This window comes from Carcharhinus amblyrhynchos, chromosome 16 (genome assembly GCF_965287045.1).
Source record: "Carcharhinus amblyrhynchos chromosome 16, sCarAmb.v2.hapA, whole genome shotgun sequence".
Lineage (NCBI taxonomy): Eukaryota > Metazoa > Chordata > Chondrichthyes > Carcharhiniformes > Carcharhinidae > Carcharhinus > Carcharhinus amblyrhynchos.
This window is the reverse complement of record NC_137339.1, coordinates 40335504-40361342: the sequence shown is the minus strand read 5'-3', so window position 1 is coordinate 40361342 and position 25839 is coordinate 40335504. Positions and strand designations below refer to the sequence as shown.

At 39.9% G+C, this 25839-nt stretch overlaps 1 protein-coding gene across 2 annotated transcripts in view; it reads right to left on the bottom strand.

Moving 5' to 3' along the window:
• The window catches only part of LOC145353675 (docking protein 5-like), a 370165-nt gene that overhangs the window by 57802 nt on the left and 286524 nt on the right, over window positions 1-25839 (bottom strand). For both annotated transcript variants that reach the window (XR_013888759.1, XM_080204448.1), the window contains exon 6: window positions 8690-8825. Coding sequence is in view for 1 of the 2 variants with exons in the window: in XM_080204448.1 (XP_080060574.1) it covers window positions 8690-8825 (136 nt within the window). In the remaining variant the exon portion in view is untranslated. The remainder of the gene's footprint in view (window positions 1-8689; window positions 8826-25839) is intronic.

Sequence of the window (25839 nt, the reverse complement as noted above, 5' to 3'; positions counted from 1 at the left end):
TCATTAAGCATTAGAGTGTCCCATCCTCTTACTCTGCAGCACAGCAAACCACTCAGTGACCATTAAAGTCAATGTGATCACTCACTTACCCCAACTCCAGGCCTCACAGGTCAATATTTGCTAACAGTGCTTTGAATGAAACTACATTTAGTACTCCTAATGCAGGAAACTTATGGCTATATGCCACTGCCTCCCTTCCACATACACACACACCCCCATCTGTCACTCTGCTGGGTTTATGCCTATGGTCCACATACAACAGCAGCACAAACTGTGTTATTCAATCAGCATTGGACCACTAACAGTGTGTGAAACTATCATATCAACAAATTCACAAGATTGGCTGTTAAACGGATTAACACAGTGGAGTATGTTTCTAATTATAGTTCTGTATTCTGGTCAAGCCGGATGATCTATTTGCCACTCCATCCACGTAGACTAATTTATCCTCAGCCCACCTCTCAACCCTGTCCAAATTCCACTTCTCAACAAGTTCCAAGCTTATCACACAACACCATCTATTTTCTCTCCAAACAGTAATCTCAAACCATGATTACAAAATAAAAATATTGTGCATTGACAACAAATGTAATATTGATCCAACTGAGAGACAAAGCATCCTAGCCCACTCACCAATTCAGCCCTCATTTATTATTCCATCTGAACTACTGGTTGTTTCTATTTTGTGTAACAGGAGACATTGCCACATGCCCCTCCACTTATTTTGTGGCAGTGGCGAGACCCTGCCACAGATCTCCTGTTTATTTTGTCACAGAGGTCAACGCCTTGAGCAGTTTCCTCCTGACTTGCTCGCCTCTTCTCCTGCACAATCTAACTCCCTGGAGTTAGTTCTCATTAAAAGTAAATCAAGTCAATTGGATCACCAGTTCCAGTTTACAAAACAATTACTTCATTCAAGACAGAGCACCGATACAGTGACACATGTACAAATCTGTGTTTCAACCTTCATCAAAGTTGTGCCACAACTGAACAGAAAATGAACAAATGTATTAATATGCAATTTAAATTATTTAATGAGGAAATTAACAATGCACAAATTAAAATGACTCGATCTTCCAGGAAGATTTAAAGTAAGTGAAATGGCACTGCTCAATGCACTGGCACAATTGAAAGAGTTAATAAATATATGGTGCGGCCACTGTATAATTTTTATGTTTCTCATGGGAAAATGTAGTCAACATATTTTACACAGTACGAAAAAACTCATTTCTATTGAAAGGTAAGAAATTGAATTGCCAGCTTCTTTCAGAGTCACTGATGTAGGTGGACATACAAATACTTATCCATATCACTTATTCACAATTATAATATTTATATACAATATGCATCACTGACAAACCGTACAAGTAAGAGCTCATCATCATCATTTCTAGGGCAACTTGGGATTATCCAGACAGCGACACCAGATCCCATAAATATATTTTTAAAATTTAAGTATTTTTTTAAGCACTTTTCGATGTTCTACAAATATTTCCTGCAAACTGTAAATAATCTGCTCCATTATTAGAAAACATAGATTTGATTACTGAACCAGAATACACTAACAAAATAAACATCATAATATGTTTTGCCATATACTCATTACTGTTGATAAGTTTGCCATTTAAATTTGAGATTGCCACATGTTATGACGGAAATTTTTGCTTGCAATGCAAAAGATACCCTTAAGTTGATGTGATGTTTTATATAACTTTCCCTTTACCACTTGATTGAAGTTTTAAAGGATTATTTGTCGTGATTTTTTTTGTTCATCTGTTGAAACTGGGAAATGTTCTTAATTGAATAAAGCACAATGATCTTGTGATATTTGCAGGTCATATTTGAGTTGTATGCACTAATCTATTTTCTAATCAACTTAACCTGCAGCTGTGAATTGGATCTAATTAACATATTCTAATGTACATTTTCCAACAATGCACTCAGTTTTAGAAAGAGAGGAGATATTGTATTTGATTTATAGGCAACTATCCAATTAACTTAATTTGTACATGAAAGTTCAACCAATTAGCATACTTCATTAATATGCTGCTGCTATTAAAATAATGATTATGTACTGCAGAATGTGCATACGAGTAATTGTCTCCTGGAGATACGGGGAAAATTTAATTAGCGTATCACACAGAAATAAATCTGATCTGATGGCACAATTTATTAATAAATTTCTCACTATTGGCACTTTCACAACAATCACTTGTTGTTGGGGAAGAGGTAGTAAAACTAACAACAATCTTATTGAGACCTCCTTTGCCAACACCTCCTTTCTCCTAATAAGTTACTTTACCCAAGCAACAGAAAATATTATTCAGTTTTTGTTTAACCTTCACTGGAGATCTAACTATAATCTGGAGAACAGAAGTGCTGACCACCAAATGGAATGACAAAAATAACTGCTTAATAACAGTGAAAAATCGGGTACAGAGAGTGAGGTAGATGCTACCGATTATGTTGCCTGGTTCCGAAACTGTCCGGGGGAACCCACACTCTGCGCCAGGATTTGCACACTTTGGCCCATTTGACCCAATTGGGCCACGTGACCCTCCAAAACTTTGCCCTCTTACAGGGGTTTGATACTACAAAATACTAAAGTTGTCGCTTTGGTCTATGTCCACATATCTTGGTGCATTTTCTAAAAAATATTTTGAAGAGCACAATGAATTTCTCATAAAATGGAATTGTTGGATTGTTCTGTTATTTTGTGAAATTATCAATAACAAGGCAGGGTCATTTGTTTAATCTTTTCTTAAACGGCCAGATGGACATATTAACAAGACTGGAAGTGCTGTTATTCCATTCTTGCTGTTCAGGTGTCATGGCCTTGAAGTTTAATGTTGATTTATTAATATCACAAATTGGCAATGGAGTTATTGTGAAAATCCCTGAGTCACCACATTCCAGCACCTGTTCGGGTACATTGAGGAGAATCACAGAATCCCTAGTGCAGAAGGAGGCCATTTGGCTCATCGAGCTTGCACCGACAACAATCTCATCCAGGCCCTATCTCATAACCCCATGAATTTACCCTTCTAATCCCAGACACTAAAGGGCAATTTAACAATCTTTCGGACTATGGGAGGAAACTGGAGCACCCGGAGGAAACCCATGCAGACATGGGGAAAACGTACAGACTCCGAACAGACAGTGACCCATGTCGGAATAGAACTGAGTCCCTAGTGCTGTGAGGCAACAGTACTAAACACTGTGTCACCATGACACCCTAAGAAAGTATTGCTAATGCTTGTCAAGGTACTGCAGTAGTCTTCTGAAGCCTTTTGTAGGTTCTGGCTGATGAAGAGGTTCTCCCACTCTTACCCGTTGCTCTTTTGGAAGGATTTGAAAGTTAGTAATCAATCTGCTTGGCATATAATGAACGCATCTTCCGTGGCTATCAAGTCCCAATTGGCAATCTAACTCAGAGCTTCTGGCACAGAGACAGGGAGGTTACCACTGCATCACAAGACCTCCTTGCTATTACACTACCACTTAAGGTAATAAAAAAGTTACAACAGAAATTGAAAGTGAAACTGTGAGACCCTCTAAGGTTACGTAACAGGTTTTAAGCTGTCACTGTATATAAAACTTAACCCCAATAAAATGTTAAAAAGTGCTGAGAATTCTCATGCATTTATTAATTTAGAATGTTTTAATAGTTCCACAGAGTTACAAAGGTGTCAGTACTGTCTCAGAAGTTGGGTGGGAACAGAGAAATTGTAGTTTGAGGTTAGGAAATATGGAAGAATGAATTTCCTTTGTTCAATCCTGCTTAATCTTTTTGTTTCCTGTTGCCTGCCATAGCCAACCATGTTGAGAGGCTGTCAGGTGGTAGACCTTTGCCATTAAGTCATAGCCTGGGAACAAAGAGGGGCGGAATAAGTACTGAGGCTTCCAGGCTGAAATGGGAGGGGTGCAGGGAGATTAGAAGCATCAGGGAGAGAGGGACGTAGATTAGAAGGTCTGGGCAGGGAGATATCCAATGGGGGTGTAGGGGAAGGGGAGAATGGGAAAAGCAAACAAGCTGGATCCAGCAGTCCTCACATTCCTTGAGAAACCCAGCCAGTCATGATTAAATTTAAAATGGTGGTTAGTTTCGAAGCATACATCATAATTATGAAATTTGACCAATGTATTTGCCTCTGTGGGCAGGCTGGCTGCCGACCTATCTCTGTTCCAACTGGAAGTGATGTCAGATATAGTTTTTCAGTTTTTTTTAAATTTTTATACACTATTTTACTAATCCCACCATTTCTTTTTGGATTAAAATTCCACAATAGAGTCTAGAAAGGCCATTCGGCCTTCTATTCCTTTCTCTCTCTCATCTACTTCTCCAGGTTCCCTGTCTATGCATCTATCTCATTCACTGAACAAGTCCTTGTGGAAGCGAGTTCCCACATGAAAACATGGGAGCAGGAGAAGCCATTTTGTCCTTCAAATCAGCTCCACCATTCAATAAAATCATTGTTGATATGAGGTGGTCTTAACTTCACTTTCTTGGAAAAGTGGCAATATTCAGGAGTCACCTTGGCACTGCCCACCAGGCATTGGGCAATGTCAAGGGGACAGGGCCTAATGAGGGCAGGTCAATCAGTGGCGGTGGGGGTCCCACTGCCACCCTGTACTTGGGATTACGAGCAGAAGGAGGGAAGGGGTGACGGGGACTGGTCATTGGGGTGGGTGGGGGCCACCAGGAGGGTTGGGACTGCAGGCAGCGGTGGGGGGGAGAGGGGGGGGGTGGCCTGGACACATCTGGGAGGCCAGCGATTGAGGTGGGGGATCTCATGGCCAGTGATGTAAAATCACGGGGCTGGTGAGCCATCGAGCTGCCCAGCAATCAGGAGACCGGCACTGTTGGGCTACTGCACATGCGCCGACCTCTGCAATGACAGATTGCTGTACGCACAGTAGCCCGCTCGGTCTATGCTACCAGCCTTGCCAATGGGAATAGGCCCAACACCCAGCTTTTCACTGCAATTCATGCTAACGCACTCTGCAATGCTCAGAGTGTGGGAGATTCATTTTGACAATCCCACTCAAAAAAGCTACAGGATTTACTCCAGTTTTCACACAAATTCGGCACTTTGAATTTTTGGGGAGAATTCCACACTAAGTGATCCTGCATCCATCATTGTTTAAAGAAGTGTGTTGTCATGTCTGCCCCGTGTGTTCTAGCTACTCATTTGGTCCTGCATCGGTGGGTCGGAGTGCCACTGGTACTCCTTTGCTCATGTGGCTTCTGCCTAGCCTCCCAGTTGGTGTTTTTGGCGTCCGCACTGATCCTCGGCATGGCGCGGGTGTGCGTTTCTGTTGCCACTTCGTGCTCTTTGTCCGTGTGGGTGTGTACTGTGTCGGACCGTGTTATGTGCAGCACGATAGCTCAGTGATTAGCACTGTAGCTGCACAGCTCCGGGGACCTGGGTCCGATTTTCAGCTCAGGTCACGGTCTGTGGGAGCTTGCACATTCTCCTCCTGTTTGTGTGGGTTTCCTCCGAGTGCTCCGGTTTCCTCCCACAATCCAAAGACGTGTGCCTTAGGTTGACTGGCAAACTAAATTGACACTAATTCATTTGGCTGACCCTCGTGACCCTCATAGAAACATTTCTCATATTCATTTTGAATGGAAGACCCTTTATTTTGAAACCGTTTCCCTTGTTCTAGATTCCTCCGTAAGGGGAAACATCCTCTGAGCAGTTACCCTATCAAACCCCCTCAGATTCTTATATAGTTCAATAAGATCACATCTTATTCTTCTAAATTGCAATGAGTAAAAACCCATTCCTCATAAGGCAAACTCTTCATCCCAGAAATTAACCTATTAACCCTTCCTTGAATTGTTCCCAACAGAAGTACATCCTTCCTGAAGTATTGTGACCAAAATGCTATTCGGTACTCTCAGTGGTTTCACCAAGGCCCTATGCAACTGTAGCAAGACTTACCTACTTCTATACTTCATATTCCTTGCAATAAAGGCAAACACTCCATTTGTGTTCCTAATTACCCACTGTACATGCATGCTGACTTCTTGTGATTCTTGTACGAGGAGCCGCAGATCCCTCTCTGCCAGAGCATTCTGTACATTTAAAAATTCTACTTTCCTATTTCTCTTGTCAAATTGGACAGCCTGAATTTCCCACACTATGCTCCATCTGCTATTTTTTCCACGCAGTCACTTAACATATCTGTATTCCTTTATAGACACTTTGTATTCTCCTCATAACTTGCTTTGCTTTCAATCTTTATATTGTCAACAGATTTGGCTACAATACAAATGGTTTCTTCAAGTCATTAACATAGATCAAAGGTAACTGAGGCTCCAACACTGATCCTGATGGCACTCCAAGAATTACAGTTTGCTATCCTGACAATGACTCATTTATTCCGACTCTTTGTTTCCCATTAGTTAGCCAGTCCCCTGTCCATGTTAATACATTACCTGCAATCTTATGAGTTCTTATCTTCTGTGGTAACCTTTTATGAGGCACCTTATCAAACGCCTTTTGGAAATCCAAATTCACTATGGCCAGGATTTCCCAAAAAAATGAAGTGCCCAACAGGCAGGAAAGCAGGAGATTTTCCTGCCCGCTTTTTGGGCGCACTAAGTGGAATGAATCTCCGGCATTCAGGGACCTTCATGCCATGAGTGGAGGGTGGGGCCTCATCCCACTGGGGAGGCTGGATCCAACATGCTGAGAGGGCCGCTGCACATGTGCCAATCTATCAGTAGGAGGATCAGCGCATGTGCATTGCACCCCACCCCCACCCATTGCCAGCCTCCCAAGCTTTTCCCAGGCCCCCCAGCCCGATTACTGGCCTACCCAACTAACCCCCTACTGGGCCAGCCTGAATCACCAGCCCCAAAACCCATCCCATGCCCAGCTCTGATCTCGCCCGCACCCCCCCCACTGTGTGCAGACTCGAACTCACCTGCCCCACCCTGTGCAGCTCAGATCTCACCCCCCCCCCACCACTGTGTGCAGCCCTGATTTCACCCTTCCCACCATGTGCAGCCCTGATCTCAGCACCCCCCCCCCCACCGCATACAGTCCCAATCTTGCCACCCTCTACTGTGTGCAGCCCCAATCTTGTCCCCCCCAACTGCGTGCAGCCCTGATCTCACCCCCACCCCTACCGCGTGCAGCCCCGATCTCGCCCCCCCTCAACCACGTGCAACTCCGATCTCCCCCCACAATGTGCAGCCCTGATTGCCCCCCATGCTCATTCCCCCACTGATCTCACTGCAGAGTGTGCTACAGGCCACGCCACCAGCAATTGGCCCTATGAGTAGGTCTTGCCCCACTCCCCCCACCTTCCCCAATAGGCCCCCCTTCTGCCCCTGGTCCAGTGACCAGTGGGCAGTGCTAGGGTGCTTGGTGGTTTGCTTTTTCTAAAAAAAAGCCTTATTAACTTGTGCCACTCTATTTTGGGCCCATGTTAGTTTTAATAATATGATCATTCCTGTGAGTACTGAATAGATTTATATATTAAATATTTAATGCCAAAATACTCATTTGGGCCTGAGAGTTAGATTCACAATCAGGGAGCATGAATCAGGCACAGTCAGGATAGATCAAGAGAACATAAGAAAATATCAAGAAGAAAGAAAGTCTATTTGGCTCATTGAGTTTGTTCCCTTTGTATTTGAAATCTTCTAGCCCTGAATCCAGCAACACTTTAAATTCTCCTAATGCCTTCGATTCCACTCCATAATAATCCAAATGTTGCGAACGTCTTTATATTTGACATAATTCTGGTTAAATTTTCAGACAGATTGTTGTTATATAATTGCAGCTGTAGACATAAACATGGCTAAGAGAACATTAGGTCAGCACTAAGCTCTCTTTTTAGAGATAGGAAGAAAATGAAAATTCTCAGGATTAATTCAAGGACAGTGAAAATGCAAAATAAGGGGCATAGAGAAGCAAACAGCATTTGGAATACTTCAATTATGCACAAAGCAGGTGGAATATTAAAAAAAAGTCTTGCTCTTCAAGGAACAAATCACAAGCTATGGGAGAAAAAATTCTGACGCTTTAATTACATTATGTGCACCGATCTTCAGATATATTGGCCAAGTAAATTGACTCAGGAATTTATATATCAAAGATCTTCACATATAGAAAAATGATATATTTTAAAGCTACCTATACCACATAATAATCATCTTAGCATCCTTAGGGACAGACAGCTGATAGTCAACAGACAGCCTGAGCTCTGGCATTTTTAGGTGTTACATTTGAGGATTAGAGACCAGCTAATGTAATTTTGTTTGTAAAATAGGCACAGAGCCAGGAATTTTAGACGTCATTCTGACATCAAGATGCTCACTTAAAGACTGGAAAAGTTAAAAGGATTAATCTGGGTGGTATTAGATGAGATGGTTCACTCACACAATCAAATAGAGTTCTTTGAAGAGACAATTAGCAAGCTAAATCAGTGGATAGAATTTGACTTCCAGAAGGTATCTGTGATGTTTTACTCGTTGAGGCTTTCAAAGCAGCTTACGCTGTCAAATTTCCCCATTGAAGGATCTTAGTATAGTCCCTATTAAAGGATTTTAGTATAGAGTACTACAGAGTAAATGAAAGAAAATAAGAATAATTAGGAATGCCCTGATGGCCCTTCCACCATCTCACACTCATTGTTGAGCAGCAGAAGCCAGCATCCCCAACGTACTTACCCGTGAATTTTTCTCCCTTTGTAGCATCTGCTCATGTTGTTCTGCTATGGCCAGTGCTGCGGAATGCACTTTCTGGTAAATTGCCTCGCCTTCTCTTGTTTGGAAGGTGAATAGACCTTCCCCTGTGTCACACATTCTGTCAAGATACAGAAAGAGAATTAGCATGTAGTAAAATGCAGTTTAAATGAAACATTGGTGCTGGTACACGGATACTTTTCAATATCGCAAATATCACAATTTTCTATTTTATTTTTGTCGATAGCCATTATAATCAATCATCCATTGAATGGCAGAACAAGTCCAATGGGCTGAATGGCATACCACTGCCCCTATTTCTTACATTCTGTACATTAGAGAGCATACAAAAGATGTTCTAACTTTATGAGTAGTCTCAGGATTAGTTCAACTGCAGATTTCCACTAATGCCACTGCAGAAGTAAACTGTAATCTTGTGGAAGATACCTCCACTAGAAAGACATTTAAGCCAAATTGTACACAAAGAATCTATAGAATGAACTTTCAAATAACAGTACTCAGCCATGTAACAGTGGATACAGCAAGACTCTTCTCATGATTTAATATTCATGCAGTAAAATCACTGCAAGGTGATTCTTGTTAGATTCTCTGTATTGTACTGTCGTTGAAGGGATTTTCACTATTGAAGACAGAAATTGGAATTCCGCTGCAACAATGTCCAAGAAATACCTCACCCTCCATCCCAGTACTGGTGGATAATGCAAGAGTGTGCATGTATTGGTCAATAATTGGACAAGTATCTGGCTCTGTTGCTGTGTTACATGTGTTTTGTGTCAAGTTAAATTGGGACATTGCAAATGCATTTCCTTTCCATTAGCAATAGTGGAAACTTTCCAACGCAGTTGAATCAGATAGAGCTAGAAAACTGGATAGGGAGCTATTTGATTGAATCCCTGCCCATTTGTCCATTTGTCAAGTAGACATTGAGAAGTTACATCGAGTGTCTGGATCAGGAAATGTATACTCATTGTCATGTGGAACTAATCAATTCACCATGCTAATAACGGAGAGATGTCAAACACTGTATGAAATGGACTGATACTATTAGCAATATAGCTATGTAACAAAGGTCGTAAAACATGAATGTTTACATTATAGAGCAGGGGATGTTGGAACTCGCACAGGGCACTCATGCAAATTAACTTTCATCTTTATTCTGTTGGGCCCTGTATATTTTAACAGATTACATTTAAACTGCTGTGTAATTCTTCACAGGCATAAGAGTGAACATTTAAGATATCCTGTTATTAATCTTGTAGTACCCAAATTAAACTACCTAAAGGAGATTTATTCCAAATGTTGTTCTTACAGACATAATCTCTTCCCCAGATATAGATGGAATAGAAAATATAATTCCACAAATTGGATCATTAATCCACAATAGTCCTGGGCAGCACTGCGATTGATTTTACCTTACACAAATCCAACATAATGCACAACATTGTTTTGTCATCAGTCTGAAAACTTCATGCCATCAATTTTCTTAATTTTAGAATATGACATATTATAGTATTGGACAAAAGATGTTAATAATTCTTACACTGAGAGTGTACATGAACTGACATATTCTTTAATATATTCATTGAGAATACAGCATTTTTTTTTGACTCTTCAATTCTATCTCATTAGATTTCATTTGAGTTATATGATTAATGCATATAGTATTTATACACACCAATTGGTGCAGTTTTGAATATTTTATCAGTGACAATGGAAAACTGGTACTACTCATGAGAATAAAACAATGTCAGAACTTCTTTAGTCTAACAAAAATAAGAGCAAAAGAAATAGGAACAGTAGACCATTCGCTTCCTTAAACTCATTCCATTTTCACTCAGATCTCAGCTGATCTGATTATGGTCGTATCTCCACTCACTAGCCTGCCTCTCCATAACACTCGACTCCCTTGCCAATTAAAAATCTGTCGAACTCAGCCGCCACTCCTTGCTAGGAAAGAGAGAGAGAATCCCAAAAACTAATGACTCTGAAAGAAGAAATTTCTCTTCACCTTAAATGGGAGACCCCATATTTTGAAACAATGTCCCTAGTTTTAAGTTTTTTCTCCAGAGGAAACATCACCTCAACATTTAACCTGTGAAGTCTCTTCAGAACAATACATGTTTCAATAAGATCACCTCTCATTGCTCTAAACTCCAATGAGTATAGGAACAGTTTGCACAATCTTTCCTTATAATACAAGCTCCTCATCCCAGAAACCAGCCAAGCAAACATTTTCTAAACTGTTTCTAATGCAAATATGACCCTCCTTAATTAAGTACGCCAGTAAAGTGAAATGTACTGTGCACATTACTCTATGTGTGGTCTCATCAGTGACCCGTACATTTGTAGCAATACTTCCCAGCTTGTAGACTTCATTCCAATATTCCATTTGCCTTCCAAATTACTTGATACACCTGCTTGCTGACATTTTGTGATTCATATCCAAGAGCAGCCAGATCCCTCTGTACTACAGAATCCCTGTCTCTTTGTAAATGAGATTTTATTTTTCCATTCTTTTTGTCAAAGTGAACAACCTCACACTTTCCAATATTGTACTCTGTCTATCAATTTTTCTCCACTTGCTTAACCTTTCTACATCTTTTTGCAGGTTTCTGGTATCCTACTCACAATACAGCAGATGTGGTTTCACTAATGCACTGTATAACTGAAGCATAACTTCCCTACTTTTGTATTCAATTCCAATAACAATAAATGATAACATTCTATTAGCTTTCCTAATTACTTGCTGTTCATATATACAAACGTTTTGCAATTTCTGCACTGGGGCACTCAGATCCCTCTGCACTCGGCTCTGTAATCTCTCACAATTTAGATAATATGCTGATTTTTTAAATTCTTCTTACCAAATGGACAAGTTCACATTTTCCCACATGATATTGCATTTGCCAGACCTTTGCTCACTCATTTAAACTGTCTAGTCATTTATAAAAATCATCAGTGACTGAGGTCCCAGCAGTGATCCCTATGTGTACACAGCTTGTTATATATTGCCAACCAAAAAAATGACTCTTTATGCTCACTCACTGCGTTTCCTGTTAGCTAGCCAACCTTCTAAATCGGTTGAACATGATTTCCCTCCATTCACATGAATTAGGTGTTCAAAATCTTAAATGTGAATGTTAAACCCAATGAGAGCAAAGAAGAAAGAATAGCACAGCACAGGAACAGGCCCTTCAGCCCACCAAGTCTGTGCCAACACAGATACCTCTCTAATCTAATATTTTCTTGTCTCTACATAGTTCACATTGCTCTATTCCCTGCCTATTCCATATCTATCCAGATGCCTCTTGAATATTGTTATAGAATCTACTTCCACCACCTCCTCCGGCAGCGCACCCCAGGCATCCTCCACCCTGTGTGTGAAAAACTTGCCCCTGGCATCTCTTTTAAATTTCCCGCTCACTTTCAACCTATGCTCCCTGCGTAATTGACCCTTCAACCCTAAGGAAAAGACTCTGACTATCCACTCTATTCAAGCCTGTCATAATCTCATAAACCTCTATCAGGACCCCCCTTATCCTCCACACACCAACGAAAACAATCCAAGTTTGTTCAAGCTTTTGTCATGGCCCATATCCTCCAAATCAGGCAATATTCTGGTAAATCGTTTCTGTACCCTTTCCTTCCGGTAGTGTGGTGACCAGAATAGGAAGCAATGTCCCAAACGCAGCCTAACCAGAGCATGATTTTTCCGATATACTCAATGTCCCAAACGATGAAGGCCAGCACGCCATGAGCCTTCTTGACCACTTTGTCCGCTTGAGTTGCCAGCTTCAGGGAACTATTGTTCTGATTGCCTAGATCCCTCTGTATGGTAATATTTCTAACGGCTCTACCATTTATTGTATATTTTCCTTCTGCAGTCAACCTTCCAAATGAGATCACCTCACATTTGCCAGGTTATATGTGCTTCCAGGCATGCTGATCACACACGCTCGATGAGCAGAAGATTCGGAACAACATCCTCTACTGTGAAGATGGATACAGAATACCTGTTCAAAGCCATTTCCTTGCTTATCATTATTAATTCCTGCATTCTCGCCCTCGCAGGCACGAATGCTCACTTCAGCTATCCTTTTTCTTTCAATACGCTTCAGAATATTACTGTTTGTTTTTATTATTCTTATTATTTTTCTCCCATACTCCAATTTCTCCCTCTGTTATATTTTTAAACATCTTTTGCTAGTGAATAAAATGTTCCCAAACTTCTGGCCTACCACTAACCTTTGCAGCATTGTATTCATGTCCTTTCAATTTGATAGCACCCTTAACATCCCTGGTTAACCAAAGACATGGCATTTTTCTCAGGGTTTTTCTTCTTTAATGAAACATCTTCAATTTCTGCCACTGTTTTGCCATGTCTTCCTGTTTAACCTATTTTTCCAGTCCATTTTAGCCAACTCTATCTTCAAAGCCTTGTAATTATAATTTCTTAAGCTTAGAACACTTGATAGGAACCCATGTTTCTCACCGTCAAGTTAAATGTGAAATTCTTATTTTGAGGATCCTTTGCTATAAGGTTTTTAATTAACCATGTCTCATTATACATTGTGAGGTACAACACAGTCTATTCCCTGGTGGGTTCCAGAACTTATTGTTCTAGGAAACTGTCTTAAATACGCTATAAGCTCACCTCCAGGCTTTCTTTGTCAATTTCATTTGTCCAACCACTGTGAATGTTAAGTCACCCATGATTATTGCAGTACGTTTCTTGTAAGTACCCTGTCGTACTTACTGTCTTCAAGGGAGTTTTTGTCTTTGGGTTGTGAGGAGCTACTATAGCATAAAGCTTTCCTCAATTGATAAAATACATAATATTAAATTCCTTTTGCTTCTAATGCAGTTTTACTCTTATAGGAAGCTAAAGAAAAGCAAGGCCAACTTGAAGGAACTTACACTTCTTTGAGCAATAAAGTACGAAGACTGGAAAGGACTATGATAAGCACTCTTTGATTTTCAGTTGATATTTCAAGGAATCAATGATTTCTTCCAAACTAATTTTTCTCCATTATTACATAAGATATGGGTGTTTGTGCCAAAGCCAGCATTTTTTGCCTGTTCCTAATTGCATTTAACTGAATTGCTTTCCAAGCCATCTCAAAGGATAGTTAAGGCTCACATTGTCATGGGTCTGGAGTCACATGTAGGCCCGAGTGGGTAGGGAGAACAGATTTACTTCCCTGAAGGACATTAATGAACCACATTGGTTTTCTGACAATTAGATAGTTGCATGTTCACCATTATCGGTACAAGGTTTTTATTCCAGATATATTTATCAACTGAACTTAAATTTACCCAGCTGCCAAAGACATTTGTATTCATATCTCCCAATTATTCATCTGTGACTCTGGATTACTAATGGAGTAACAGCATTGCTATAATTTCCTGCAGCAGTCATTTCAAGGAACAGCATGACTTTCAGTAAAGCAATATCCCAACTCCTCCCTTTCCAAATTAGTGCAGCTCTCTTGACAATTTCACAATATAGCTGCTCAGGTTATCGATGTAAAACCTTAGGAACAAAGTCAATGGCATACAATCCTTAATTATCTACAATTAATTCAATACTTTGCTGCTGCCTGTGAACATTTTTCTATGCACCCTGGTTCAATTATCCTGTTTTTCCCTAACCCTTCACCTGAACATAACACTTACTTGATTCTCCATCGTCAACACCATGGGATTTTGACAAGTAAACATAAATTAGACACATGAATCAAAAAACTGCCTGACAACATTTCTCAAAATGCTGCATGATGACATTTATATTCCCTTTCAAATGTAGTTAGATATTGAGTATAGAGAATGAAATGAATAACTGGTCTTCACAGTCTGACTCCAGAATGTCCATCAAAGAACATACGACAATATTGAAATTCACCAAGTTAGCTCCTGATGGATCTTCTGTCAAAACATTTCGTTGTAGTAAATCCCATACACATCAATGTTGTAATCTATGCTCCACTGGTTATTTAATCCTTTGAATTCCTGTCTACTGGGATTAGCTTGAGAGCACAAGCTACTTATTTTAGTCCCTTTAGAGCCATTGATGAAATGTAGTTCTTAGGCGAAGGACTGGAGTTCCACAGAGTTTGTGTAAAAGATTTAAAATTGCAAGAAACTCCAATATCCCATGAGATAACACATGGATTGTAACTAAAATATTGTTTGTTATGTGTGATTAAATTGTAATTGTTCTAGCAATCTTACATAATTGCTTCAGTGTGCTTTCTCCCAGCTGAGCCATTTACTATTCGCTCACAATAAGCAAGCACCAAACCTTTTGTAATGTGTGTGTAACAATGTACTGGAAAATATTTCAAGTTGATTGCCTTCACTGTACACATAATAATGAAATCATAATGCGCTTGAATGACAAATGTATAATTTGATCAATCTGAATATGTAGAGAATATTCTATTATCTCAGTTTTTTTATCTTACAGTAGGCCATGGCTCCATTGGTACACAATCCCTCAGTATTTCATTAAAGCAGCCATTGTCCTAGCAAATATTTTCAAGCCATTTCAGCAATGGAGGATATCAGAGTTTATTACAATCCTCTCCAGGCAATTGTTCACAACAGCAGAGAGTTAACAGACATCAGTCGTGAAATAAGTGGTTGACTTTTTCCCTCCTTATTTTGAGAAAGTTAAGATCGGATGCACCGATCCAAATACTGAGAGCCAAGTCCAACCGGATAATTCCGTTCAGACGAAGAATGAAACATGGGGGGTCTAGACATCCCTCTATCAAACCACAGAGTATCATCCACTAATACAGTCATAGAATCATAAACGTTTAGAGCACAGAAACAGGCCCCTTGGCCCAACCTGTCCATGCCACCCTTTTTCTTTTAAAACTCCTAAGGTAGTCCCAGTTGCCCGCATTTGGCCCATATCCCTCCAAACCCATCTTACCGATATTGTACCCGCCTCAACTACTATCTTTGGCAGCTTGTTCCTTACACTCACCACCCTGTGGACACTTTTGTATTTCTCCCCTTAAACCTATGCCCTCTAATTTTAGACTCCCCTACTTTTAGGAAAAGATATTTACTTTCTAGCTGATCTATGCTCCTCATTATTTTATAGACCTCTATAAGATCACCCCTCAGCCTTCTACGCTCCAGACAAAAAAGTCCAAGTCTATCAAGCCTCTCCTTATAACTCAAACCATCAAGTTCTGGTAGCATTCTAGTAAATTTCTTCTGCATCCTTTCAATAATAAGGTGACCAGAATTGTACATTGTATTTCAAATGTGGCCTTACCAATGTCAGGTAGAACTTCAACAAGACATTCCAACTCCTGCATTCAATGTTCTGACCAATGAAACAAAGTATGCTGAATGCCTTTTTCACCACTCTGTCCACCTGTGACTCCACTTTCAAGGAGCTATGAACCTGTACCCCTAGTTCTCTTTAACTCTCTCCAATGCCCTCCCATTAACTGAGTAAATCCTGGCCTGGCTCATTCTACCAAAGTGAATCACCATGCATTTATCTAAATTAAACTCCATCTGCCATTCGTCAGTCCACTGGCCCAATTGATCAAGATCCCATTGCAATTGGAAATAACCTTCTTCACTATCTACTATGCTACCAATCTTGGTGTCATCTGCAAACTTATTAACCATGCCTCCTATGTTCTCATCCAAATCATTACTATAAATGACAAATAACAGTGGACCCTGCACCGATCCCTGAGGCACACAGCTGGTTACAGGTCTCCAGTTTGAAAAACAGCTCTCCACAGCCATGCTCATGCTTCTGTCATCAAGCGAGTTTTGTATCCATTTAGCTACCTCACGCTGGATCCCATGAGATTGAACATTATGCAACAACCTACCATGTGGTACCTTGTCAAAGACCTTACTAAAGTTCATGTAGACAATATCAACGACATTCTTGGTTATCCCTTCAAAAAACTCAATCAAATTTGTGAGACATGACTTTCTACTCATAAAGACATGCTGACTGAATCAGTCCTTGCGTCTTTAAAAGCTTGTAGATCCTGTCTCTCAAAATACCTTCCAACAACTTATTCACCATAGACGTGAGGCTCACTGGCCTGTAGTTTCCAAGCTTTTCCCTGCAGCCTTTTTAAACAAAGGCATAACATTTGCCCCCCTCCAATCTTCAGGCATCTCACCTGTGACTATCGATGATTCAAATATCTCTGCTAGGGGACCTGCAATTTCTTCCTTAGCCTCCCACAATGCCCTGGGATGCATTTCATCAAGTCCTGGGGATTTATCTACCTTAATGCGCTTTAAGACTTCCAGCACCACCTTTTCTGTAATATGTACACTCCTCAAGACACCACTATTTATGTCCCCAAGTTCTCTCACATCCATGCTTTTCACAACAGTAAATACTGGTGAGAAATATTATTTAGGATCTTACCCATCTCTTGTGGATACGCACATAAACTCAATTCATCAGGAGAATTTAAATCAACATATCTTGAAGGTGCTACTATTTTAATATGTATCAGAAGGTTAGGTTTATTAAGTTTAGAGAAGTGCTTCAGAGAGACTTGATTGAGGGCTCAAAATAATGAAGGGACTTAACTGTGCCACGTGACGATGGGTGATTGACAGTACATAGGTTGGGGAGACCAATTGTGGTGTTTGTTCCCTTAATGGGGCAATCTCCCAATAGGGCCACATGACATGGGCAATCAATCAGGGATGTGGGCATTGGGGGGGAGGAATCACACCAGCAGGTTCTGGCTTCTGTATTCAGATTGATCCTAGGAGCTAACTGGCAGCCATGGGGCTGCAAGCCTCTGTATTATAGTTATATATAAATAAATGTTGCAGATATTATGTCGCTAATTGGTGAACAGGAATTATTACATTGCCATTAAAGATAAAAGAAAAAAGTACAGTAGTCCCAAGATTGAGAGTATAAAATCATGCTCAAGTTCAGTTCAAACTGAGGAACAGAAAAGTGTTTGCAGATAAGCCCTATTTGGATGAATATACCATTTTGGTGTCTCTGTGGAGGATTGGACCCAATAAATTGAATGTTTGGGAATTATTTTAGGCCAAAGCAATAGCGGAAGAGGCACGTGTAGGACCCAAGCCTACAATTTAATATCCAGGCTCACATCCCCAAGCACACTTGACTCCAGAAATGAGGAGTGTGCGCTGGTTGGTTGGCAAGTGGACTCAGATTGATGGAAGTATTGCCATGGAGAATGTAGTATGGAGCAGTTAACTGGGCAGCATGTTGGCAAGCTGCCTCATAGTGCCAGGAACTCAGGTTCAATTCTGGTATCTGTGTGGAGCTTGCACATTCTCCTCATGTCTGCATGGGTTTCCTCCCACTGCCCAAATATGTGCAGTTAGGTTGTTTGGCCATACTGAATTGACCCGAGTGGCAGGGGGGATTAGCAGGGCAAATCTGCAGGGTTACAGGAATAGGGTCTGGGTGGGATTGTGGTTGCTGCACTCTCGATGGGCCGAATGGCCTCCATCTGTTCTGTAGAGATTCTATGAACTGCCCAGCTTTGTTCAAATTCAAACTGGGAAGGCTGGCCCTGATTGTCAATGCAATGCCTGGGGAATGCACCACGGAATGACTCCTGTTTAAGCAATTGTTTTGATGAAAAAGGTGCAAATTCTGCATATGCTCTTTTTGTCTGTAAAGTACAGGGGCCTGAGTGTGAATAAATGTGGTTTCTAGCAAGCAGAAGTGAACCATTCTGACAGCCTGACTGACAATCTTAAATTGGGTGTCAGTGCATTGCTTAGTGCCAGGATTGTTTAGCAAGCATCATCCCATTGTGGAATTACATTGAGCTGGACACTATGGGTGAGATTTTCTGCGCCTCCCACTGCATGTTTCATGAAGGTGGCCTGCCATGGGCTAGCAGAGGGATCTCTGGTCCTATTGCTGTCAATGGGATTCCCCAAAAGTGTGGGAATTTCATTGAAATCCATCTTAATATGTTTGCATACACTTAAAGGACTCTTTTTTACATGTCCCAACCAAATAAAGAATTCCCCACTCACCAACCTGGCGATGTTTACAGCAGGTGTTTAAAAATATGAAACAATCTAGGGGAACCTGCCCAGGGCGAGAAGGTAAGTATGTTCTCCTGTGGGGAGAGGAACATGGCTGATCAAACTCCATATACTTCTGCCACATGAAATTCCACTCTTGAGAGCCCATTTGTTATATCTATCTTTGTGGATATTTCTGGTACTGATGCCAGCTGTCCTGGAATATAATCTCACCACATGAAATGTGATGGTTGCGTTTCCAGAAAGGTTTCACTGAAATTTTAATAACTCACCATCCATTTTCCACTTGAGGATCCTTGTAAATCCTCTCAGTAATTTATATTACATTCAGAAGGCAAGATTACACATTGCATCAAGGCCACTGAATTTTAAAGCTATTATAAACTAGGTTCTTTATCTAACTTTTACGGTTACAGTGCTTCTCACATTGAACCGTTTCTATCATGAAACGGAACTTAATATTCAGTCTTCAAGGACCATTGAAGAGGTTATTCATGAAATAATAGAGGAGCAAGCTTACTACTGTAACTTTATACAGATATGTTTGCTGGAGTAATTTTACGTATTATAATATTCTGCATCAGAAATTCACAACATTCACTTTATAACAAAACGCTATATTTTGAAATTGACAAACTATGTATATAAATAGCAATCACTACCCAGACTATGCAAGTGGAAAGGTCTATTAAACTGAAGGTGACAGAAAAACACAAAATGTTTTCAATTTCAATTCAATCAAAAATTCGATGAAATCTTATTCTTTTTTTGGATGTTTTCATGCACAAAATTGTAAAAATACACAAGTTAATTGTTAGCTTGTAATGTCTGTTTGAAACTGAACCAGGAGAAATTATATAATGGTGCAAAATGGAATCAGGGGACGTCAATGGTTTGTGTTGCATTCTACTTCTTTCGGTTTACAATGTTCAATTGGCCTTTAATGGCACAGATTTTTCAGGAAAAACTCAATAATGATCTTTTCAGCATTTGACAGGATGGAACCAGTTGTGTCATTGTAATATTTTATTGGAAGGAAACGGGGTACAACATACATGCTTCCGATCAGTTAGTTATTAATCATTGGTGGGACTCTCCTGTCTGAGTCAGAAGGCTCTGGATTTAAGTCCCACTTCAGAGACTTGAGCTCAAAACCTTGCTTGACACTCCAATGTAGTTCCAGGAAGTGTTGCATTGTTGGAGTTGCCATCTTTTGGTTGAGATGTTAGACCTAGGCCCATCTGTCTGCTCAGGTAGATGTAAAATTGCCATGGCATTATTCAAAAAAGAGAATGTTCTCCCTGGCGTACAGCGAATGTTAATTCTGCAATCACTTTCAGTAAGACACACTGCCTTCATGGGACCTTGTTGTGTGTAATTTAGCTGCCACGTTTCTTACATGACAAAAGTACTCCCTTGGCAGTAAAATGCATTGGATACCATGAATGGTGGCATAAAAACAAAGTTCTCTGTTTTCCTTTCTTTGTTATTGAAATGCTGTTCTAACAGCCCTTTGAACAAAAGGGATTGCCTGGCATATCACCAACCTATACAGACCAGAGACTCTGATTATATTCCCAATCATTATTAAATTAGCTAATCAACAGAAGCTGGTGCAGTGGAACTGAACTCACTCCCTCAAGTGAGGAAGTTGTTCAAAGAAACTTCTAAATTGTCTGCTATTCTGGTCCCAGTTGATGCTAATACTGGACCTGTCAGATCCCAGAGCAAAATTTGTCTTGACGGATCCTATGTCTTTTTTTAGACAAGATAGGATCGTCTAAATGGAATGAAAGTTGCTGAACAAATTCATAAATGAATTTTTAACACAAGAAAAAATGAACTATATTACAACAGACAAAAGGTTTGCAGGATCTCAGTAAAAACCCAAGATGATGATTTGAATGTTCAATATTTTTTACTCCCAGCAATATACTTACAGACACATAAACCAGTGAAGGTATACCACTGCCTCGATGCAAAGGTTTCTTGCTTGGACATGGCATAGTTTCAATTGCATTTCTTCCAGTCAATTCCTGAACATTCACCCAATTTTTGTTTCACCCAATTCATATATCCTTCTAGACACCAAAAAACTATACTCTAAACTCCGTCTTCCAGTTACATCTCTGCTAAATAGATGTGCCTTCATACATCATCATGTGGGTGGTATTGTCCTGCATCTCACATTAACCCTTTATGTACCAGATCCCTTCGCTGTATACAAACTTCAGGGAGTCAGGAGATGAGTTACTCCTCATGGAATTCCTGGCCTGATTGCTCTTGAAGTAACAATACTTATATACTTATCCCAGATTCAATTTCTGGTCAATGGAAATTCCCAGGATACTGATAGTGAGGGATTGAACAATGTTAAGGGGAGGTGGTTAGATTCTCCCTTCTTGGAGATAGCCATTTTTTTACAGTGCCTTTCTAATCGGTGCAAGTTCCAGTTCAGTAGGAAGTCTATGAGCACAAGAAAGGGTTGGTACAGTTTGTCCCATGCTTACCACAAATCTTGCCCACTGAATCTTCTGACCAGAATTATGCTGTAAAATTGCCTGATCACGCTGAATATTAAAAATATAAAAGGCATGGCAACAGCATAACAATTCTCCAGATTTGCTATTCATGCACACTATACGGCTGTTCAAACTACAAATTAGATCTCCAGCAGAACTTGTTCAAACTGCATGACTTTGAACCTAAACCGATTGTAGAAGGTATTTTGTTAACTTGAGTATTGGCTAGCGGCTGGAAATTGACAAACTGAGTCCATCAATCTACTAGACTTTCTAGGCAGTTTGGAAAGGCAATTATTGACAAAATGTATTAAAAGTCATATAATATGAGTTTTAAATCTGTTTTTTCAATAAATGTCTCACCGTGGAGAGTTGAGCAATGTGACAACACACCCATATCATACCTCATCAAAACATTCTCAATTGAACTCTGCCTTCAGATAATTGGCTGAAATTAATCATGAAGACAATCAGTTTACAGTGCTCAAAATGAAACATGATTAGTTAGCTTGGTGTGAAAAACTATAAACTCTCACACTATGGCAGACTCCATTTTTCAGACTAAACCAAAATAAATTCACTCAAGGGTCATTCATTCACCCCTGTCACTTTATGATTTATAGCTGTTCTAGTTCACTTTATTTTCTCAGATTTTTCAAAAAACTCAGAAACAATACGTGTCCACATTTTTATCAAAGGAAATAAGGGCAAATATTAACAAATAATGATAAATGTGATTAAAATTGATTGCAAAAAAAAATCCTGTTCAACAATATGTTTGCTTAACGGTGACCAGCATGTGCAATTAATTTCACATATTTCTCAGAGGTTACAAACTGTATTACGGACACGACATGGGCCCCAATTTTTACTGCAGGCCATTTTCAACTGCTGAAGGGCAAAATATGTCTGCTGCAGTAGAAGTGAGGCCATTTAAATGACCAGGCCTACTTTAACTTCAGTTTCCATTCCAAAAGTTTAAAGTTTAAAAGTTTATTGCATCAGTGTCACAAAGAGGCTTACATTAACACTGCAATGAAGTTACTGTGAAAATCCTCTAGTTGCCACATTCCGGCGCTTGTTCAGGTACACTGAGGGAGAATTTAGCATGGCCAATGCACCTAACCAGCACATCTTTCGGACTGTGGAATGAAACCACAGCACCTGGGGGGAATCCACACAGACACAGGGAGAACATGGAGTCAGCATAAAACAGCGTCCCAAGCCAGGAATCAAATCCGGGCCCCTGGCGCTATGAGGCAGCAATGCTGACTACTTTGCCACCGTGCCACAGGTGGAAAGCAGATGAAATCCAGCCTTCCCCAGTGGACACGTTGAGATTGTCAGCTACACAGTTGAAGGGCAATCAAATAAGAGTTAGCAGCATGGTCAGTTTACTGGGGTGGAGAATCAGTTAGCTGGAAGTTAAGACAAGCAGACCTAAAGATTAGGGGGACTTCTGATTTTTTTAAACTACTGAATTGGCTTTTAGCCAGATTACAGGTGTATTGATTGGTGTATATGTGGAGGGCACTGCTAAGTTCTGATCACAAAGATGGTCCGATTAGGGAACCTCGTTGAGGGCTTGAAGCCAATTCAAGTGATGAGTGTGTTGGGCTGTCACCTACAGCTGTTTAATTTTACAGGAATAAAGTCCCCCATCTTTAGAAGGGTCTTTAACAAGAAATCTACACGATTAGCAGATTCAAAAATAATCTCCAGCTTTATTGTTTTCTTTTTCCAGACAACAAAGACAAATGAATAGAAAAAACAAATGGTTATTATTTCATCCTATTTTCAGAATTCCCATGAATTCACTGCTATCATTAAACAATGGCAAATAATATGCCAATTCATCAATGGATTCCTGACCCAAGACATATAACAGGGAGCCCTGTTTGGGCCATTTATTAGAACAAAACTATTTAGCTAATTCCAAATTCTTTTATCTTGGAGCTTTGCCCACTCTACCATGGTAGCATAGTGGTTTAGATGGGTCTGGGTAAGATGCTCTTTCGGAGAGTAAGTGCAGACTCAAAGGGCCAAATGGGCTCCTTCTGCGCTGAAAGGATTCAATGGATTCTACCACCATAACTTTGGCAGAGGTGCCTCCACTTCATGGACTTCACAGCATTTCTTCAAAGCAAGTTAAATGTTATCGCCACAAAGCCTCAAGATGTTAATGCTAGTGTCAATGTCTTCTTTCTTAGACTCTAATATAGAGAATTGAGGTAAACATGAACCAACAGGCAAATTGTTGTCAACTACATCATAAACTGGGCACCAAAGGAAGACACAGGCATAACAAACACTAAAATTTATTAGCAACCCATCCAGATGTCAGCGATCACTGTGCATCACAAATAACCCTTTCGAACTCATGATGAATTTCAGCTCCTCTCTTTCTACTCATTGATTTCCTTCAACAGAAGCTTGAATTCTATTTGTTTTCCATTTGTTGAATTCCATATGTTTTCGGCATCTAAACATCACCAGACAAGGTGCTATTTCAGATACAACACTGTTTGGTACCTAATAATATTCTCTGCATTTTGCCTGAACAACGTTCTGCAACTATACATCAGCAGAAATGGCCCCAGGTATGCCAGCGTTATTTCTTAATTAGAGTAATGAATAGCTACTTTTTATTGCATTTAATTGACATAGCTTTAATTATAACCAGCACAGAATTTACAAAATACCCTTATGCTGGCCCCCAACTAATTTAGAAGACTTCCTTATTCATTGGTCTAATTGTCTCAAATTAGCAGTATAAAATCAGGTTGGATTACAACTCTAAACCCACGGTCCACTGTTACAGCAAATCTCATGTCATTTACGAGTAAATCTTAAAAATTAATGTTCTCAAGTCAGTACCATCCTCATGCTGTGGGTCCATATAAACTAAAAACTAGAAATAGATCGTTCAAATTCATTTCATGGGAAATTATTACAGTGGGTGACAATTGTTATGTCCCACCAGAAGTGAAAATATTATTATAGTCACAGACCAGACCCCAATTTTGTTATGATGTCCATTGATACCCACTTTTTTTTAAATGATCCAACTAGGTACCACTAGCCTTTGCTTAATGTGGAAAGAAAAACCCCAAGTATTTACTAAGAGAATAAAATTACAAGATTCCACAATTCTAAATAGATCTATGATCTAAATCAACAGAAGAAAATTTACTGTTGTTAGGGACCAGATCAGAAACTCCAAGGTATGTTACAAAGTTAGACTAGACCCCAACTATTTTTGATTTTGGCCTTAATGTGAGGATAAGATGATTCACTCCGCATGTGATTCTATTGACCCACTAGGAAGCTTTTATCAAAACAAACTTTATTTAACAATACAGTTTAACGAAAACAAAAATCGTGTAACATTTACCAGTTGAAATACTTGAACATGACAAGCCGCCATTCTTTACTGCTAACCTATTTCTATTAGTCCCAATTGCTGTAAATCAACTACACCATGAACCATTTCTTCCACCAATGGAAGACACAAGCATAACAAATTGCACAAATTTATTAGCAACCCACCCAGACATCAGTGATCACTGTGCATCACAAATAACCCTTTTCAAACTCATGATGAATTTCAGCTCCTCTCTTTTTACTCATTGATTTCCTCTTCAAAATCAGTTAGCAAACAACAGACTTATGTGCTGGTACATGGGCTGCTAATCCTCATTGCTCCAGAACACCTCTGGAGAGAAATACTTATTTTCTAGCAGATCCCAGACTGTGGTCTTCAGAGAGAGAGAAGAGTTCCTATTCCCTGCAAACCAAAACAGAAATATACCTGCTTGTCTCTGTAAGCTTAACTCCTCCTATTAGCATAAGACTTGGCCTCTGTCATTCAACCCAGTTAGACCCTGATCTGAAACCCCAGCAGACAACCCAAAAAAAAAAATTTGCATTGGTTTATGTTAAAATAAATACTCCAATGTCTAGGATCAATTAACCTTCTACATTCTCAGCATGTGTGCTGCTTGGAGCAGACAGATCAGTACCAGTTAAACAGAGCAGGCTCTTAAACGTACCCTTAACATCAACTATGATATAATACATTTTTAAAGGCACAGTATTATCACACTATACAAGAGTCAGAAAAGTCAAGAAATCAGATTGGTTTTGGGGATGAAGGGATTGAGGAGAGATTAAAACATTTGGGCTTGCACTTATTGGAGTTTAGAAGGATGAGCGGGAATCAGATCAATGTAAAATTTTAAAAGGGATTGATAAAGTAAATGTAGACTGAATGTTTTCTCTGACGGGGCAATCTAGAACAAGAAGTCACACAAATAGGTTGCAAGGTGGTAGATTTGAAACTGAGATGAGGAGGAATTACTTCTTGCAGAGGGTGGTGAATTCATGGAATTTTTTCCCATAGCACAGTGGAATATGAGTCGTTGAATGTTTTCAAGAGGGAGATAGACATATCTCTAATAAAAAGAGAAAGGATATGGAGAACAAGGAGGTAGATCTGAGATCAGGAGGAGATTAGCCACGATCTGATTGAATGGCAGA